Here is a 21,159-nt window from a genome sequence, read left to right on the forward strand (position 1 = left end):
CAACCCCTGGTTTGACCATTCCTCCTTCAGAACGGTGCAGGCACATCAGGGCCACCACCAGAGAGACCCAGCGGCTGGCCCGGGGCCGCCTGCTCCGGCTCCCGACCTCCCAGGCGGCACGCTTCCGTCGCGCACGCGTTCTCGGGCTCTGGCTCGGAGCGCGCGGCGGGCACGAGGACGGCGGCGGGCAGCGTGCGCGCGGTGACGTGCCGGGCGCCATGTTGGAGGGCTGGTGGTAGCGGCTCGGGGAGGTGTTCATTCTCTCGGTCTCGCTCTCTCACTCGCTTCCCCCGGCTCCCTTCGGTGCCCCCCTCCCGTCGCCTGCGTGCGGGAGTGTGTGCGAGGGAGGGGGTGGGCGTCGGGGGGTGGGGGGAGGCGTTCCGGTCTCCAGAGACCCGCAGAGGGAGGCGGAGGCTGCGAGGGACGCCGGGAAGCCATGGACATCGAGAGGCTGCAGGAGGCGCTGAAAGGTGGGGGTAGCTGCACCCTCTCCCTTCCTCCTCACCCTTCCCGACTTTCTCTCCTCTCCCTTCAGTTCGGGTGGCTCCGAGGGCCGGGGCCGGGCGTAGGTGGGAAGGTGCGCTCACCCGGTTCCCATCCCCCTCCCGCCTCCCTAGGGGCGGGAGCCCTGTGGGCAGGTCCCTCCCGCCTGCTCTGGGCTTTGTGTCCGCCGCCGGCGTCTAGGCTGGGGGAGGGGAACCGGGGAAGCTCTCACAACCCCAGCCCGTCACACCCTCCGGGGGCTGGTCGTGGGCCCGCAGCCCCCTTCTAGGCAGGCTCTCTTCTCCGTCAGGCCTCCGCACGACTGGCGTCGGGTTAGAGTAAAAAGTAAGGTTTGGGTAGGGGGGAAAGGGTGGCGAAGCAACTTTAAATTTGTGTCTCAGTAAGCCTTTTTCAGGGCTTCTGGAGTCATTCCACGCGCCCTATTCTAAGGTGGTCGATTTCACTGTTCTTAATGCTCGCCTTCCAAGCAACAGGCTTGAGAGCAGTGGTTTTCAAACTTAGAATAGCGTGATTTATTTAGCCTTTTGAGAATTGTGCTTTGAAATGCAGAATCTTGGACATGGTTACATGAGATGACTAGTGTTTCTTAAAACAGATTTGTGAATTTAACATAGTTAAACAATTTGTGGGGAATGAGGCCTGGGATTTTAATTTTAACTGGATTTTCAGATGAAGCTGATCGGGTGTTCCCCTGGGCTACACTTTATATACTGCGTTAGGATGGTTGGTGCAGCTGAGTGCCCTCTTTAGGGAGATATTTGTTCCCTGTGCAGAGGGTGACATATGAAAGTAACTCTAGGCGAGTTGAGGTGGATAATTGGTTGAGAGGCTAATTTTTTTTTCCTTATTCTCCTATGAGGAAGGACTGGGAGGAAAGTTTGCCTTTTAGAGGAGACTGGAAATAGTTGATGGACTTATGAGTGATATTGATAACTTTTTTTCTTCCCGTATCCAGATTTTGAAAAGAGGGGGAAAAAGGAAGTTTGTCCGATCCTGGATCAGTTTCTTTGTCATGTAGCCAAGACTGGAGAAACAATGTGAGTTGAAAACGTGTATTTGTTGTAGACCTATGTATCATTCATAATTGCTTGAAAAAGGGAAAAACGTGTATTTCAGAAGATTTGAATAATTCATCTGTGTAAAACATACAAGCAAGTGAAGTGCCAGGCATTTAAAGCACTTATTAAGTGCATGTTCCCCGGGTGCCAAAAAAATGCATACGAGTAGACACTTTGGTCAACGTTCCTCAAGCAGTAGTTTGCTGTAATCAGAAGTGTTTGGATGCTGATGGTAACCACTTTGAGCACCTCTTATAATTGCTGAAGTCAAATGTGACTTGTATTCATCTTTTGTTGTTGGTCTGTATTGAGTATTATAAATATACAGTTTTTTCCTTTCTTAAAATGTGTATACATTGTTTTTGACACCCTCTATATGCATACTCTGTGATGAATTTAAAAAAAAAATTTAACTTTTTTTATATTTATGCTTGGGTACCTTTAGAATTTACTCGTCTGAAAGAGCCAAAAAAAGGAGGAATGACTATTCCATTATGACCCCTTTTTGGCCATAACAGGCTTATTTCCAGGGATTTGTGGCTTTGATTCTGTTTTAGATTCTTTTGTTGGTGATATTTTCTCACATTGTCCTATATCCAACCTTTTCTTGTCATATTTATGTATGTAGGTGTCACTTCTATTTATTCTCTTGTGAACTCAGAGATTATGTGACAAATTCCAGGTTGCTATAGTTTTGAGTATCCTGTACACTTTCTAGGATAGCTAACTTGTTGCATATGCTCAGCATTTTATTAGGTTTATTTCCAAATGTCATGAATCTGGAACTTAAATTATAAAGTTAGGATTGTTTCAAAGAAACACTTCATTGCATTGTTTTGTGGTTAGTTTGAGTAGCAGGAGTTGTTTGCACACTGGCTAAGTTAATTTGTAGAGAATAATGCAGATTTGGTGACTTGTAGTCTTGTCTTTGGGTAGGGAGTGGGGGGAACAGGAAAGGGAAAGTTTTCTTTGGGTGCAGTGTTAATAAGTAGGCTTTCTCTGGGCTCCCCTACTTCTTGCGTATTTTAAAATTTCTTTTTGAGGCCTAATGTAAGAATGTAAGCTTCAGCAAACGATGTATGCTTTCTTTGGCTTTATTAGCAAATGTTTGTTTGCTTATGGTTGTAATGAGGCCTTCTAATAACTAGCCTAATTTTAGAAAGAAAAAAACCTTCTTTGCTTTAATGGTCATGTAGACAAACTGAATCTCCTTAGTCCTTTATTAAAATTACCAGTCAACTTAGGAATATGACTATTCAATCTTATTTCTATTTATTGCATTTAAAAAATGGAACCCTTTGGGGGAAAAAGTCATTTTTTGTCTCTTAGAACACTTGATTTCAAAAAATTGATGCAAAATAACTAACTGGTATTTATATAGATAAGCTTAAGAATGACTAGACGTCAATTTTCAAAAGTAAATTAATCCCTAAATTAGATTGCCACTGTTTCTTTCAAATTGCTGGTTGGTCCGAACTTACCACTCTCTACATTATCAGGAGGAAAAGCATTTTACTTTCAGAGTTTTGATACACAAGATTATATAAAACTATTTGGAAATAAGTACTTAAAACCTCTTATTCATCTTGCCAGATCTGTACAAATTTTCTTCCCTTTTTGGTAAAATACATTGACTGTAAATGCATAAATAGTTGAAGGTTCTAAGAGAAAGCTTTTTAATATCCTGTCTGAGTGGATCACTGAGTGGTTGGGGAAATTTAACCTGACGTTTCTGGGCAATTATTTTGTGCTTATAGAGGACTTCAACAAGGTGTCTTCGCCACCCCCATCAGGTGTTTGTACTTTCACTAAGAGAATTTTGTATTAAAATGATTGGTAGTGTTAGATTGTCTATTGAGTTTGGAAAATATTTTTAAATGTATTCAAGCAGCTGATGTTGCTACTTTTAGCTTTATTTAGCCTTTGTTGTTGTTGTTTTTTAATTAACGTATGCAGGCCTTAACTTTTGATACTGAAATTTGCAGAGTTTCTGTCATTCGTTTATGGCTAAACTGAACTTTATTTAACATTTAAGATTATAATGAGAATGAAAATCTGAAGAACAGCAAGTCAGATCTCTTTGATGTTTTAGGATGGATGAGTTTAAGTTAAAGTCCATAGTTCTGTTTTTATTTTCATAGGTACATTATAGCAAGAAATCACCAACAAAAGAAATGTATGAAACTTTGTTTATGGATTAAAATCAGTGACAAGCCTTGGTTATTCATTTAAAAACAATTGATATGACACTTGTGTTTTAGCTTTAGAGAGATTTTAGAACTATAGGCATAGGTTCTTACTGAGGAGGAGGTTGTAGGAAAATTGAAGAGCATTGGAACATTTTTCTTCCTAGTCTGTTAAAAACTACCTGTAAACATCTATTGTAGGGAGTTGGGGAAGATGTGGGGTACTGAACTGTTACGAAGAGGGACATACCTTTTTATCGATCTGTCTTGTCTGTATCTACCATGTTTCCCCGAAAATAAGACCTCACTGGAAAATAAGCCCTAGCATGATTTTTCAGGGTGACATCCCCTAAGCATAAGCCCTAATGCATCTTTTGGAGCAAACCTTAATATAAGACCCGGTCTTATTTTCGGAGAAACACGATATAACAACCCCCAAATTAATTGTTTTTGGCCACTTCAAAAAAATTATGTTGAAAAGGTTACTTTTTCCTGAAAATGGGGCATTTCTTGAGAACGCTTTTCCAAAGGTAACAATTTTCTAATTTAATGCCAAGTATATATTATGTGCTGAATAAACAAACGTGGTAGGTTTCAGTCATGGATTTAAATAATTTGGTGGTTTTTAGTTCCAATTATTCTTTTTGATGGTCAAATTGTGTTGTCTTTGGCCAGTGGGAACCTCTTCCTGTTGATTCCAGAGTCCTTTTGACTTGACCCTAACAGTCTTTGATAGCATCCTTACCCTGTGGTATGAGAATATATTCTAAGTTGATTTCCTGCCTTAGACCTGGAATCCTCTATTTTTCAATATTTTGGTGGGAAGTGGAGCTTAAAGACTACAATCTGGGTGCTAAAGATGATTGTTACTGAGTTGATCATGTTTTTAGCCTCTTCAGTGAACAGAACTAAATAAAATATTTCATGATTCATGCTGATACTTCCAATTCAAAATCAGGACTACAGGGTTTTCTACTTACACACCAAAAATCCTGGTTTTTAAGGGCATGGAAGAGTTAGGATATCCCATAATGAGTTAGGATGTTAAATATTTTTTCGCATGTACTCAATTTCTAGTCTCCATTTTTAAAAACATAGTTGTATGTTTTTATCTGAGTATGTAGCTGTTACATAGCTCTCCCTTTTAACCATCGTTTACTGTTAATTTTACAGTAGCTATATGAGTATATCTAATGTTCACCACTGATCCTTATGTCAATGTCTCTAGTCAATTCGGTTGTGTGAAGCTCATGTCTTTAGGCAGGGGTAATGGGAACAATATTTCCTGAGTTCTTGTATGTTGTTAACATATTGTGTCCTGTATTCTTGAAGGTCAGTTTCTGAAAATAAAATCTTTGTTTCACATTTTTCATCTTTGAGTAGCTTAATTATGTTAGTTCCATTGTTTCCCCCAACTTAAAGAGTTACTGTCAAAATCTGATCATCATCTGATTTTCTTTATTTTCTAAATCACCTAATCTTTTTACCTAGACTCCCAAAGGATTTTTTTCTTTTTCTTTAAAGTATAGTAACTTTTGTAAACCAGGTCTTAGTGTTTGGGGTTTTGGGTTAGTATATTGATGTATGTGATGAGCTCTTTCAATATATATTTTCAAGTTTTTCAGATATTTTTAATTTCAGGAAAGTGATTCTTGAATTATTTCCTTTGGTTTTTCCTTTTGAGGGACTCTTGTTGTCCTATGTTGAATCATCTTTGCATATCTTCAGTATTTGTAATTTGTCCTGAATTCTTTTTCTTCCTTCTTATTTTTTTTAAATAAAGGAATTCATGTGATTTTTCTGTTTTAAATCACTTTCTTTATAATTATTCTTTTTTGGGGGGAAGGGAAACAGGACTTTATTGGGGAACAGTGTGTACTTCCAAGACTTTTTTTTCCCCCCCAAGTCAAGTTGTTGTCCTTTCAATCTTAGTTGCGGAGGGTGCCGTTCAGCTTCAAGTTGTTGTCCTTTCAGTCTTACTTGTGGAGGGCACAGCTCAGCTCCAGTTCCAGTTGTCGTTGCTATTTGCAGGGGGTGCAGCCCACCATCCCTTGTGGGAGTCGAACCGGCAACCTTGTGGTTGAGAGGACATGCTAAAACCAACTGAGCCATCTGGGAGCTCAGTGGCAGCTCAGCCCAAGGTGCCATGTTCAATCTTTAGTCGCAGGGGGTGCTGCCCACCATCCCTTGCGGGACTCGAATCGAACTGGCAACCTTGTGGTTGAGAGCCCACGCTCCAACCAACTGAGCCATCCTGGAGGCTGCTCAGCTCAAGGTGCCGTGTTCAATCTTAGTTGCAGGGGGCGGAGCCACCATCCCTTGGGGGACTTGAGGAGTTGAACTGGCAACCTTGTGGTTGAGAGCCCACTAGCCCGTGTGGGAATCGAACCGGCAGCCTTCGGAGTTACGAGCATGGAGCATGGAGCCTGAGCCACTGGGCTGGCCCTCTTCCTTCCTATTTTTAAAAACATAGTTTTATTGAAATATGATTTAAATACAATACAGTAAACTTCATTTATTGAATATGTATAATTTGTTAAGTTCTAATATGTATCTGCATTCACAGAATTGTCACCACACTCAAGATTGTGAACATATCCCTTACTCTCAAAAGTTTCCTCATGGCCCCTTTGTAATCCTCCCTCCCTTGTGTACTCCCCTCCAGAAGCAACTGACGATTTGCTTTTTATCACTGTAGATTACTTTACATCATCTAAAATTTTATATAAATGAAATCATACAGTATGTGTTCTTTAGCTTCTTTTACTCAACATAATTATTTTGAGATTGATCCATGTTGTTGCAGATGTCAACAGTTCCTGTTTTATTTCTGTATATGTTATGTGAAAATCCTACAGTTTTTTAAAATATATTCACCTGTTGATGGACAAATGGATTCTTTCCAGTTTTTTATATTATAAAAAAACTGCCATGAACATTGTGTGCAAATCTTTGTATAAATACATACGCATTCTTTTGTAATAAAAAGTCTGGGAGTGGAATGGTTGGATTGTATGGTAGGTGTACGAGGTCTGACAGGTCTGACAGTTAAGTTCGGGAACTTGTTGCAAAGATGTTGCTAACCTTTTTTGATGTCAGAGGGATTATTCATTATGAATATGTACCAACTGGACAAACAGTTAACCTTGTTTGCTATTTGGAAGTGCTGGAAAGGCTGCGTGAAAAAGTTAGATGAAAATGACCTGAACTTTTCGCCAACAACTCATGGCTCTTGCGTCACGACAATGCACCAGCCCACACGGCACTGTCTGTGAGGGAGTTTTTAGCCAGTAAACAAATAACTGTATTGGAACACCCTCCTTTACTCACCTGATCTGGTTCCCAATGACATCTTTCTTTACCCAAAGATAAAGGGAATATTGAAAGGAGAACATTTTGATGACATTCAGGACATCAAGAGTACTACGACTATAGCTGTGATGGCCATTCCAAAAAAAGAGTTCCAGACTTGCTTTGAAGGGTGGACTAGGCACTGGCATCGGTGCATAGCTTCCCAAGGGGAGTACTTCGAAGGTAACCATAGTGATATTCAGCAATGAGGTATGTAGCACTTTTTTTTTCCGTAAATTTTTTTTTTTTTTTAAACATTTAACCTGGCTCTCTGACTTGCCTTTTTTTCCTCTTTTTTTTAATTGGGGACTATTGGGAAACTGTGTTTCTTCAGGGCCCATCAGCTCCAAGTCGTTGTCCTTCAGTCTAGTTGTGAAGGGCGCAGCACACTGGCCCATGTGGGAATCAAACCGGCAACCCTGCTGTTCAGAGCTTGTATTCTAACCAACTGAGCCATCCTGCCGCCTCCTGTAGCACGTTTTGTAGGATGAGTTCATGAACTTAATTGTCCGACCTCATATGTTAAACTGCCAAACTCTTCCAGAGTGATTGTACCAGTTTGTACTCCCACCAGCATTATGGGAGTTGAGTTCAGTTTCTCAGTTTCTCCACATTCTTTCCAACACTTAGTATGGTTAATTGTTTTCACTTTAGCCGTTCAAATAGGGGCATATTGCATAGTGGTTTTATCTTGTATTTCCCTATCGACTAATGATGCTACGCATCTTTTCCTGTGTTTATTTGCTATTTGTATACCTTCGTTGGTAAATTGTTCAAGCCTTTCCCCATTTTAAAACTGGGTTGTTTTCTTACCGGGTTTTAGAGTTCTTTATGTTACAGATACCAGTCATTTATCTTACATGTGATTTGCAAATACATGATGCTACCGCGTAGCTTGCCTTTTCATTCTCAACACTGTCTTTCCAAGTGAAAATTTTAATTTCCATATTGATTTTTTAAAATTTCTTCTTTGAGGGAATCTTACTGCATTATCTGTTGTGTTTCTAGTTTAGTTGTTATTTCCTAATCTTTTTTATTTCTAATTCCTTGCTGAATATTATTGCTTCATTTTCTGAGTTTGTCTAATTCTGACTTGTATCTTTTTTCTTGATGTCTAGCTCATTTTGAAATAGTATACAGTTGTGATCTTATTTTAAACAAGTCTTTCTAGCTTCCTTTTGTAGGTATATTCTGCTCCTTATTCTCTTTTTTTCTTATGATTTCATATTGGATTTGACCTTGGTATTTTTTTTTGTTTTGTGTTTTTACATAAAATTAGTTTTTCTGAACTTTGAGGAAGATGCGTGGTTCAGAGAATCTTTTCTAAATTTCGTTTTCGTTGTTGTGAAGTGTCTATCAGTTTTTCCTCACCCATTTATTTTTTGGGGTTTGTGAGACGACCTTATCAGCTAGTTTTGTTGTAAATTTTTTTGTTCATTGATTTTTGGCTTTGCTGTCTAGTTATCTCTGACATATGGGGTTTTGGAGAGATGAAAAAGTATAGCACCACTGCCATCTTTTAAGGATTACACTTTTTAGGAAAACTCCTTAAGTCAGTCTCTGTTGTTAGTTTCCTCATCTACAAAAAGTACCTTATGGCAAACTTAGCAAATGCTCGCTAAGCAGAGTAAATGCTTAGTAAATAGTAGTTGTTACTGTGTTGGTGATGATTATATTGGGTCTCCTTTTTTTTCTCCTGGCAGTTTAAAGTTCATGTTCACCAATTTTGACATGTTCGTAAGAAAGTAAAAGTTAGCTTACTTAAAAATAATCAATAGCTGACATCTACATTATTATAAATAAAATCTTCTTAAGCCCATAAGGTTGTTAGATTCTTTTTGTATGGGTTTCGTAAAGAAGGGAATTTTGTCTAACATAGTATTTATTGAACATTGTTTTTAAAATGTTAGTCTCATATATTCATGCTTTTTGACACATCCTTGTAACGTCTGTATAATTGTATAATTATTTAATTTTCTTTACATTGACCTTTTTTCTTCAAATTATTTAAAATGGGAAAATACTACAAATAGAGGTCAAGCCCTAATTTTACTCTTCCATAGAGGTATAATCACCTTTAAGTATTTCCCCTTACTCTTGTGAGAAATAAGACCTGAAAATAGGTCTTAGTTTGTTCCATTAGTTATATCTTCCTGAGTAACTAATATCTATAAATACTAAAATATGTAATTAATATAAATTACCCATGGGCCACCTAAAGTCCTCTCATGTACCATCATCAAAATGGTACACAGAGAAAGCACAGACTCTCAGTAAATATGAGTAAAATGGATGTCCTTTGGGGTCTAAATATTCTAGTAACTGTACTGAGTAAGATATGAACCTGAAGAAAACTATAGTTATTTTCATTCTTTACATCACGTCATGCTGTATCTATTGAATGATGCACATCTATTAGATGTTCTCCAAGGTTCCTTTTAGTTTGAAAACTTGTAGGAGTCTCTGTGTTGCAGCCGTAGTTAACCTGGGGGTGGAATTTGCAGCAATAATGATTAAGGGTGGATAATGGGACTTGGTGATAATGGTTGATGTTAATTAAAATAAAAGGTGTTAACTGTTGGAGATGTATTGCATCCGTGAATGGTTTGGAGACGGTAAAGAAATAATCAGTCTTCTGTACTTGGATGAGAAAGACCAGTCATTGTTACCATTTAACTATTATAGTCACAAGAGGTTCCCAGAATGCTTATGGGAACGTAGAGGTAATATAGAGTATTATTACCTCTATATGCATACACAGGTGTGGTTTTTATCTACATCCAGAGATCATCCTTGTGTTTGCCAGTGAATGTATGAGTTCATAATCCTTATGGGACTATTGTTGGAACCCTGTCAAAAACTTCATGTTGCTTCAAAACATGTCAGTTGTAAGAAGATAAGGAATTCATGCTCCCGAATTTACTATGGTTTCTCTGTTTTGTGGACTGTAGGTCTTTTTCCTTTCTGATACGGGAATTTGTTACTGGGATGAGTGAGTGTGTGTGTGTCTACCTAAATCAAGTCTCACTATCGATAGGAAACAGCTTTAATCAACGACTAAAACAGTATAGACAATCGAAGAGGAGAATGTTGGCTGTTCTTTAATACATTGGCTTGTGAAAGCTTTGTACTTTAAAAATACCTAATGAGTCCGAGAAATGTATTTTAGATCTTCATTTTGCTAGGCCCTCAGATGTGTTCAGTTGCTTATCCTGTGCTCGCTCTGGTTTCACCCACAGCATTCTGCCTGGGTTTGGCACCACTTGTATGGAATTTACCTTGTATAATAAGCACTTCTGTAATCATCCTCAAAACTCCATTTATATCTAAATATATTGGATATTATTGAGAAATTAATATGTAAACAATAGCTAATGTAAGTTTCTGATGATAGTAATAGGGCCCCCAGTGGGCCACATATGTGGTAGTGCAAAGTAGGGCTGTTTCTCATTTATCAGTTTGACTTTGGGGGGGGCGGAAGGGAAGCTTTATCTGTGGTAGAGTGAAGACACATTTGGAGCTATGTGTGTCAGTGTATCTCTCTTGCCTCTCATAATCTTCTTGACCTTAGCTTAGAAGACAGCCCTGGTTAAAAATTCTAGTTTTATTATAACCTATTTGAATGACTATGATGGAACAGATTAGCTACCTAAGCCCTCTTTTCTTTAGTTCCTTGACTGAAAATGTGAATCACAACACTTATTTCACAAGAGTTTTTGTGAAACAAAACAGGCATTCAACAAATTTTAGATTCTTTGTTTATATACTGGGATATGAAAAATAAGTAGTAGTAGTACTAAAAGTCACATTTAATGCTAATTTTGATACTTAAAAGTTTTACAGCTTACCGAAATGAAATTCCAAGAATGAAAACATTGCTTAGTTACAGTGATCTCTGTCTAGGCCCAGTACTTCCCTAAGTCTCATCAAGCCTTATAATACTTAAGACTGAGCTAGCAATTCAGTTTGCTCGCCAAAACTTGCTTCACCTTATTTTTTTTTTTTTTTCCTGTAACCAGATCTGACTTAGACTCTCTCAGACGTGCACTAGATTGTATTTTCTCTTCCATCTCTTTACAGTTTGTCTAGACTCCCTACAGGGGCTTGGGCCTCTTGAGTATTTTTGACGCTTTTGAAATTTTCTTCTTCTAATGTTCTTTCTTGTATGTAGTACCCCTACCTAGCTAGAATCTTTGGTAAGTTTTAAAATGGTGAACCTGAAATTGTGACTGATCTTTAAGGGACTAGTGTTTTCTTTTCACACAGGCACTTCTGTTTGGGATTAAACATTCCTTTTTTTCCTAAAAGGCGGACACTTAATGACCTTTTTCTTTGTGCTAGACTCTATTCCTGTGCCTATCCCAATTAGGTCTTACAAATGGCATTTGTAATTTTTGCACTAGTAGTGTGTATCTCCAGGAGGGAGGTTGAGGTAGTTTTTTTGTTTACAACTATTCTCTGAAGTAGGTATCTCTTATTTTTAAAAGTCACGCTACTGAGGCTTACAGAACTTGTAATTTGATCAAGATTGTGCAGCTAGTGACAAAATTGGGATTTAAACTCAGGTATTCTGATTTCAGATCCTCTCATAATCTGTACATTATACTGCTTGTGCCTTGTTCTGTTGTCTTCTCACATCTTTATTGTAGCAGCCCACAATCCTTTCAAAACTATTAGAATTTGAAGCTGTGCGTTTGGTAGGAATCTATTATCACTGTTTTTTTCTGTAATTTCTGAGACTTTCGTGCTGCTTACCTAAGACCTACCTCATGTACCTGTTCAGCCCTCCTTTGTGGGACATCATAATGTGATCTGAGCACTGACACAATAGTTTCCTGGGGGAAGGGCAAGTATAAGTAAATTGGGTATGGTGGTTTGTGATTTAAGAAAAACTACCTTAGGAGGTATTTACTGAAAGAGTCAATAGGTAGGTGATTTGGTGTACCTTTAATGTTTATAATTTTCTCTTATTTTCCAGTGACCTCAAAGGCTGAAAACTTTTAGTAATTGAAATTTTGCAGAGGCATAAATTTGAAGCATACAGTTGATGAAACTGACGTATGTATTTTAGCTGGAAGTATGTGAACCTAGCTTTCTCTTTAATGTATGCATTTTGGCTTCATTACCAGTCAATCAAAAACTTAATCCTCGCAATATTGAGAGGTGGGTGGTAATATTCCCATTATAGGTGATGAAACTGGAGAAAATACATGCTATAAAAAGACTTGAAATTTGAGTGTTGAGAGGTCTTACAAATGGCATTTGTAATTTTTGCACTAGTAGTGTGTATCTCTGGGAGGGAGGTTGAGGTAGTTTTTTTGTTAACAAAATATTTGTATTCAAAATTGTATGTTCTAAAGTAAATTTGGTATTTTTGGAGATTGTTTTAATCTGGTCTTATTTTAGGGATATTGCCCATGATGTCTTTGGGATAACTTGAGATTGGAGCTGTTTTTTTATCTCAAAGTAGTTCTTTTTACTAGAGACTGGTCTACCTTTTCTGGGGCCTTTGCACACTAGAGTATTTCTGCAAGGAGTAATCTTAAATGTGGGTAGAAAGTGACCTACTTTTTTTTTTTTCTCCCAATGAGTATTCTTGGTGAATTCAGGGTTTTCATGTTTATAAGCTGTTGTGAGATAAGTTGTCTTCCTATACTTGTCCTAACTGTTCATATTAGAGTTTGTAAGGCTGATACCTTGTCACCTTGTCATCCAGTTTTCTTGTAAACATTGTCCTTGGCATTTGATTTTGCTATCTTAGTTGTTCTAGGGTATGACAGAAATCAGTGCCACAGCTGTGATACGGCCACTTTAAAAAATATATATGATAAAATGTTAGGTGAGTAGATGGACAAACGGTAAATTTTAAAAATTTGTTTTAAAACTTTCGGTCTTTATAGCTTTAAGTATCTTAAATATGGAGAATATCACATACATGCCTTTTCTATTTGCATTCAGTTTTGGTTAAGGAGAAGTTTGGTGAGAAAACTTTGAGTTCTTTTGGTTCCTTGTCTCTTAAAAGTATTTTTTCCCAGTTTTATTCAGAAATAATTGACGTACCTCATTTATTGATGTATACAGCATGGTGGTTTGATTTACATATATTGCAACATGATAGCCACAGCAGGTTTAGTTAACATCTTTCATCTCATATGGGTACAATAAAAAAAGAAATTTCGTGTGATGAGAACTCTTGGGATCCACTCTCTTAATTTTCCTATATATCGTACAGCAGCACTGCTAACTATAATCATCACGTTGTACATTACGTCCTTAGTACCTTTATCTTAACAATTGCGAGTTTGTACCTTTTGACTGCCTTTCTCCAATACCCCCTTTTCCCACTCTTTGCATTTTGAGTTTAATGGATCACATGAATTAAATAAATATTGCTGTGTACATAATGTGAAAAGACTCATGTACAAAAATTATGGAATTAGTACTACTTTAGATAAGCCTGTCTCATTTAAAACAGTTGTTATAAAGCTCACAAGGAAAAAGAAAAATCAAACTATACTGTTAACCTATTATATTTTCTTAACAGAAGTTTTCTGTGGATATATAAGTATGTATGTCAATACTTTTTGAAAAATACACATAGTATCAGACTTCTGCAGTTAGCCTTTTGTTACTTGCTGTATTTGGGTATCTTGATCAAAACAAAAGTTTACATCGTTGTTTTTATGGGTTGCATGGTATTCCTTTGTTATGGGTACACCCTGATTTACTGAATCTGTCCTCTTTGGGGTCCTTTACGTTATGTACAGTTGCAGACAATTCAAGCAACGTTTAAGGGAGCATATTTACATTGGCACAGATTCAGGAATGGGATTTATGGGTTGAAGTTTATTATCTTGACAGATACTGCCATTGACCTTCAAAAAATTTTTTTTAGCTTATGCTTATACCAGCAGTGTATGAAAGTTATCTCTGTCCTGATGTCAGCACCGAGCATTCTAGGCTTTTAAATGAAAATCTGATAGATGGTATCTCATTTTAATTTGCTTTATTTTTATTTTGTGCCAGCATCTTTCCATGAGTTTGTTGCTATTTGTGAGTTTCTGTCTTTCTCATTTATTAAACTGTAATTTGTTCTTTTTTCAGTTTTTTGCTGTATTTTTATTGGTAAAAAAGTAGCCTGATCGAGTTCTAAATAAATTATGCTTTTATTGTATTAGGAATAATTTGAGTTTAAAACAGTCTCAAGCAGCATGTTATTTAAAAAGGTCAACAACGGTGTAGCAAAGGATAGTTTTTGTAATAATTGGTGGATTGAGCTGTTTTTCTGGCATATGTCTCTCTCGTTAATCACATTTCAAAGACAAGTAGTTGTATTTATCAGTAAAAAAAAAAAAAGACTTGAAATACAAAGTATGGGCAATGCCTTTAATTTTTATTTGAAAATTTGCCCTTGTAATCCCTCCACCCCCTGCAATGTGGTTTTGGCCTATTTATTTGTAAATAGGCCAAAACAAAACAAAACAAAATACCACTGTTCTTTGGTTAACTGAGTACTGAGAGCACTCTGAAGCCTCAAATATCATAAAGTACTACTCAAGCAGCAAGAATGAAAATACCCATGAAAACGAACATTATTTTAAGATTGTGCTCTTTTGTCTTAAAATTAGTTTTGAATAAACACATACTTTTATTTAAATGTAAGTGAAATATTTAATTTGACCGATGGTGTCTTAAGCTAATAAGCTTAAGCTAAATAAGACTTGGCAATAAAGTGGAATTAAAAATAATTGAAGATGTGTGAGATTTTTGAGATTAAGGTTTTCTTCAAATTTGCATTTTTTATAATTTATTTTGCAATACTTGTGTTCACTTTCCTTTTCAATATTTCATAGCAGTGGTTCTCAATCAGGGGTGACAATGTTTGGAGACATTTTTGGTTGTTACAAGTAGCGTCTAAGGGTAGTGGTTGGGGACACTGCTAAATATCCTACATACGTAACACAGGACAATCCCCAACAGTGAAGGATTATCAGGCCCAAAATGTCAATAGTGCAGAGTCAGTGTCAATAGTTGAAAGATTCTGCTCCATATGGGAAAGCATACATTCATCTTTAAAAAGTCTTACAGTTCTGTTCTGTGACCTGTGAAATAAAAACAATGATGGGTAGGATAAGACCATGAAGGTCTTTAACCATTGCTTTGATTTCATCTCTCAGAACTCTGTGAAAAACTTTCTTTAGAAAAGTCTAATTTTTGAGAAATAAATAAATAAATGCTTGTCAAAGATTCATTGTTTAATTGTAAGTGTTCTCTTTCCTGATTTTCAGGAATGATGAAAGTGCCAGATGTTTTGCCCTTCATCTAATCAGATATCATCTAGGAAACTTTCTCCTTTGCTTACTCTCACACAATATGCTGACACTAGAGGTGGGGTTTTTTCCCCCCATACCAAGCAATTCTGTGACTCCAGCTGAGAGTCCTACAATTCATTTCAATTCTGATACTATGTACGTGGAGTTAGCATCAGATCTGAGTTAAGGGCTTAGTCCCATAAGACACCCCCCACCCCCCTTCAGCCTCCAGTCACAAGTCCAAGTTGTTACCTGTGCTGCTGACAGCACACTGAAAATGGGAGGTTCCTGTGACCCCTTTTTTGGGTTCCATTAATTTGCTAGAGTGGCTCACAGAACTCAGGAAAACAGTTCACTTGCTAGATTACCAGTTTGTCAAACAGAATATTAAAGATACCAATCAACAGCTAAATGAAGAGATACATAGGGCGAGGTCCTGAAGGGACCTACATCTATACACCTGGTGTTTTACCCAGTTTACCATTTCCATATTTAATGAAGTGTTATTAATAGCTGCTTTAAAATGTGCTGGTTTCATAGACCTGTCCATTTTTTACTTGCAACTTCTGCTATGATCTTTCAGATTGTGTGACGTATATATAATGAACAGGGTCCAGAGTCCTTACTTCAGTGTGCTATTAAATATGCAAGATGGCGTAAATAACTAATTCGTTTCTCACCTGTGAAGCCATCTGTTTCTGGAGTTTTGTTTCTTGGCAGTTGTTTGATTACTGCTTCTGTTTCAGTGTTAGTGATGGATCTGTTTAGATTTTCTATTCCTCCCTGGCTTAGTCTTGGAAGGTTGTATGTTTCTAGAAGTTTATTTCTTCTAGGTTGTCCAATTTGTTAGCATATAATTTTTGTAGTATTCTGTGGTGTAGGTTGTAATTTCTCTTTCATTTACACTTTTATTGGGGCTTTTTTATTTTTCTGTGAGTCTGGCTAAAGGTCTGTCAATTTTATCTTTTCAAAGAACCAGCTTAGTTTCACTGATCTTTTCTACTTTTTATAGTCTCTATTTTGCTTACTTCTTTATTATTTCCTTTCTTCTGTTTACTTTGAATTTTGTTCTCTTTCTAGTTCCTCCAGGTGTAAAGTTAGATTGTTTGGAAATTTTCTTGATTCTTGAGGTAAGACAACATTGCTATAAACTTCCTTTTTAGAACTGCTTTTGCTGCATCCCGTAAACTTTGGAAAGTTGTGTTTAAATTTATCTCAAGGAAGGTTTTTATTTCCTGTTGGATTTCTTCGATCCATTAGTTGTTTAATGGCATGTTGCTTAGTCTCCACGTGTTTGTTTTTTCCAATTTTCTCCCTGTAGTCAATTTCTGGTTTCATACTGTTGTGATTGGAAAAAATGCTTTATATGATTTCAGCCTTCTTGAATTTGTTGAGACTTGTTTTGTAGCTTAATATGTGGTCTCTCGTGGAGACTGTTCCATATGCACTTGGAAAAAAATGTGTATTTTGCAGTTTGAGGATGAAATGTTCTATAAATGTCTGTTAAATTGAACTGCTCTAATGTGACATTTAAGGCCATTATTTCCTTATTGATTTTCTTTCTGGATGATCTGTCCATTGATAAAAGTAGGCTATTAACTTCCCCTGCTATTACTGTCAGTTTCTTGCTTTATGTCTGCTAATATTTGCTTTATATATTTTGGTGCATAGATATTTACTATTGTTGTATCCTCTTTATAGATTGATCCCTTTATCATTTTGCAATGTCTTTGTCATTTTTCACATTCTTTGTTTTAAAGTCTATTGTGTCTGATATGAGTATTGCTACCCAGTTTTCTATTCATTTCTGTTTGTATGGAATATCTTTTTCCATCTTTTCACTTTCAGTCTGTATATGTCTTGATATGAAGAGAGTTTTTTGTATGCAGCATATAGATGTTTTCTAATCCATTCAGTCATTGTGTATCTCCTAATTGTAGCATTTAGTCTGTTTACATTTAAAGTAATTATTGATAAGTATGTGCTCATTTCCATTTTGTTAATTGTGTTTTAGTTGTTTTTGAAGTTCTTACCTGTTCCTTTCTTTTGATCTCTTTGCTGTGGTTTGCTAGTTTTTTGTTTGTTGTGCATGTGTGTGTGTGTGTGTGTGTGTGTGTGTGTGTGTGTCTGTGTGTAGTGTATCTTTTGCAGGTTTTTGGTTTGTGGTTACCATGAGGTTTGTGTATATCATTCTATATCTAGAACAGTCCATTTTAAGCTGATAGGTATTTAAGTCTGAATGTATTCTAAAAGAACTACATTTTTATTCCCCTCTTCGTGCTTTGTGTTTTTGACTTCATATTTAAGATTTTTTTTGTTTCGTGTATCTCTTAACTACTTATTGTGGTTATAGTTCAGTTTGCAACTTCTGTCTTAAATGTGTGATTTTCTGTGCTTATTAAATATTTGCTTTTACCTGTGATATTTTTTCCTTTCACATATTTTATTATCGGTGGTTATGGCCTTTACTGCTTAAATAAGGCATTTTAACATTTTTTATGAAGCTGGTTTAGTGGTGATGAACTCCTTTAGTGTTTGCTTGTTTGGGAAACGTTTTATGTCTTTCTGAACAGCCTTGCCAGGTAGAGTATTCTAGGTTGTAGGTTCCTTTCAGCACTTTTTGCCCTTCCACTCCCTCTTGCCTGCAAAGTTACTGCTCAAAAATCAGCTGATAGCCTTGTGGAGTTTCCCTTGTATGTGACTAGTTGTTTTCCTCTTGCTGCCTTCAAGATTCTCTCTTTAATTTCGTCATTTCAATTACAGTATGTCATGGAGTGTGTCTCTTTAGATTCATCTTGTTTAGACCTCTGTGTTTCCTGGACCTCTGTTTTTCATTTCCCAGGTTTGGAAAGTTTTCAGGCTTTATTTCTCCAAATAAAGTTTCTGTTTCTTTCTCTCTTTGTCCTCCTCCTGGGATCCCGGTGAATGTGAATGTGCGCTTGATGTTGTCCCAGAGGTTCCTTAAGTTATCTTCATTTTTTAAAATTATTTTTTTGTTGTTGTTCTGATTGGTTGATTTCCACTAATCAGACTTTGGGTCACTGATCCATTCTTCTGTGTTAGCTAATTTGTCGTTTATTCCTTCTATATTTTTTTCATTTCAATTGTGAATTCCACCTCTGGTTATTATACTTTTTAACTCGGTGTTGAAGTTCTCCCTTAGTTCCTCTATTCTGTCAAGTTTGGTGAGGATCCGTGTGACTTTCTTGGAATTTTATAAATAAATTATTTACTTCTATTTCATTACAGTTTTTTTTCCTGGAAATTTTTCTTCATATGAAACATAGTCCTATGTGTCCTTATTTTCTTTGACTTTACGTGTTTTTATATGAACTAGACAAAATAGCTCTCTCTTTCCCAACCTTGAAAAAGTGGCCTTGTATAGAAGTGACCTCTGTGTGCTGGGTGGATTTGATAGGCAGGTTGGAGCCTAGTGGACGTTCGTCATGCCTGGAGGCTCTGACTTGCTGAGCTACAGTGACTCTAGGCAGGGAGGCCAGGCACTTGTGGTTACACCTTGTTGATTCCACTTGCTACCTTTATTTGGAGCTTGAGCCAAAATGGGCTCCAGATGGTATGGCCAGGCATGCTCTGCGGTGACCTTGCAAATAGGCCATAGCACCTGGATAGAGAGCTTCTGCCAGCTCTCTTAGGTGAGGGGGACGCTGCCAGACACCTCCAATTATGCAGCATTGTCTTAGATCCCAGAGAGCTTCCACGATTCCCCCACCACCTCCTCAATACACTCTCTTTCTTGTTAGTTGTGCAAAAGCTGTTCAATCAACCCTCAGTTGTTTCTCAAGAGAAATTCCTGTATGTATAGGTGAATATTTCAGTATGTTCATGGGAGAAGGCAAGTTCAGTGACCTCCTGTTCCCCGCCATTTTAGATCTCTGCCATTTTCAATCTCCTCCTGTCTTACTCTTTTAAAGTTCTTTTTTGATCTCAGTTGTTTTTACTTTTCCAATTTTATCTCTTGCCACCACTTGTACCTTTCCCAAGTTACTTGCGGTTCGCTAGATATGCAGTGTTTTATTTTGCTAGTGTTAAATTCTAATAATATCTTTCTGTCCATTTCTTCTGATGTTGTTCCTCATGAGATATCTTAATCTCGTCTCTACTGAAAAGTTTTCTTCAATCCTGTTTTCTCAATAGAAACTGCCATATTTCTGACATGCATCAATCACATTTTCTGTTGTAGCTGTTTGCTTATTAGTCTATTTCTACTTGTGGTTCTGTAAGCTTTGAGGGGGCTGAAGTTGCCTTGCTCAAAACATGTCACAAAGTAGGAGCTGAGTTAAATACATAAATGGAAGAAAAACTAAAGTCTTGTCTTTATCTGTTAAATTGTTTCTAACGTTAGAAAATAATAGAAAACATTATTGATACCAATCTTGAGCTGTGTGTGTGTGTGAGAATATTCTGAAATAAACTTGTCTTCTCTCTTCCCTTACAATTTTCGTATATCCGGATACTATTTATCTTTCGTCAGCATTGCTTGTGCCTAAGCTTTCCCAGATTTTCAAACAAGATAGTAATGACCTTTTTAAATTTTTCATTTTACCCCTTTCTATTCCATGTTTTGAATATTTTCATGTGAATCTTATTTTCCTGTTTAAAGAAAGTAGGAAGGAGAAGGGGCTGGGATTTATTGAACGGTATATGATGTGATGGTGAATATATATGTATGTGTGTGTATACACACACAAAATGCTGGTATGAGGTTTTCTGAATATGGGAATTCCTTTTGTTATATACTATTCACCACTTAGTTTTTGTGTAATTTCTGATTGTGCATTGTTTCCTAAAGTTTCTTCAAACCTTTATTGAGATGTCAAGTCAACAAGTATTTACTTATTAAGCATATGATCTGTGCCAGGGCCTTGCTAGGAGCTAGGGATGCAGTGGTGAGCAAACAAACCAGTCTGTTACAGTACTTACTATTTTGCCAATAAAATATTTTATGTCATTTAGTATTGTGTTTGGTGCAGGGGATGCAGTGTGAGCAAATAACCCACAGTCCCTTATAGTATTAACAGTATTTTATTTCATTTAATATTTTCCTCACTGTTTTTATCAGCATTCGTCTGTAACACATGTTTGCTTCATTTTAAAAATTAAAACGGGGGGAAACTTTTGTAAATGTAGTTCCTTAAGAGAGTAATTTTTTTCAGTTGACTTTTAAATCAGCATATGAGATGTGACAATTAAGTTCACAAATTCATCCTAGAAAAAGTGCTACATACCGCATTGCTGAATATCACTACGGTCACCTTCTAAGTACTCCCCTTGGGAAGTTATGCACTGATGCCAGCGCCTAGTCCACCCTTCAAAGCAATTTTGAAACTCTTTTTCTGGAATGGCCATCAGAGCTGTCGTCGTATTTACCCTTGATGTCCTGAATGTCATCAAAATGTCTTCCTTTAGTATTTCCTTTATCTTTGGGTGAAGAAAGAAGTCATCGGGGACCAGATCAGGTGAGTAGGGAGGGTGTTCCAATACAGTTATCTGTTTACTAGCTAAAAACTCCCTCACAGACAGTGCCGTGTGAGCTGGTACATTTATTGTCATGATGCAAGAGACATGAATTGTTGGCGAAAAGTGTAGGTCATTTTCGTCTAACTTTTTTATGCAGCCTTTCCAGCACTTCCAAATCGTAAACTTAGTTAACTGTTTGCCCAGTTGGTACAAATTCATAATGAATAATCCCTCTGATATCAAAAAAGGTTAGCAACATTGTTTTGACAC

At 37.1% G+C, this 21,159-nt stretch overlaps 1 protein-coding gene across 1 annotated transcript in view; it reads left to right on the forward strand.

Annotated features, from left to right (window-relative positions):
• Positions 1 to 221: 221 nt before the first annotated feature.
• Positions 222 to 21,159, forward strand: part of PPP4R2 (protein phosphatase 4 regulatory subunit 2) — a 60,658-nt gene continuing 39,720 nt past the window's right edge. Inside the window, exons 1-2 of the mRNA XM_033132535.1 lie at positions 222 to 470; positions 1,460 to 1,541. Coding sequence (XP_032988426.1) covers positions 437 to 470; positions 1,460 to 1,541 — 116 coding nt within the window. The 5' untranslated portion in view covers positions 222 to 436. The remainder of the gene's footprint in view (positions 471 to 1,459; positions 1,542 to 21,159) is intronic.

This window comes from Rhinolophus ferrumequinum, chromosome 17 (genome assembly GCF_004115265.2).
Source record: "Rhinolophus ferrumequinum isolate MPI-CBG mRhiFer1 chromosome 17, mRhiFer1_v1.p, whole genome shotgun sequence".
In the NCBI taxonomy this organism is placed as follows: Eukaryota; Metazoa; Chordata; class Mammalia; order Chiroptera; family Rhinolophidae; genus Rhinolophus; species Rhinolophus ferrumequinum.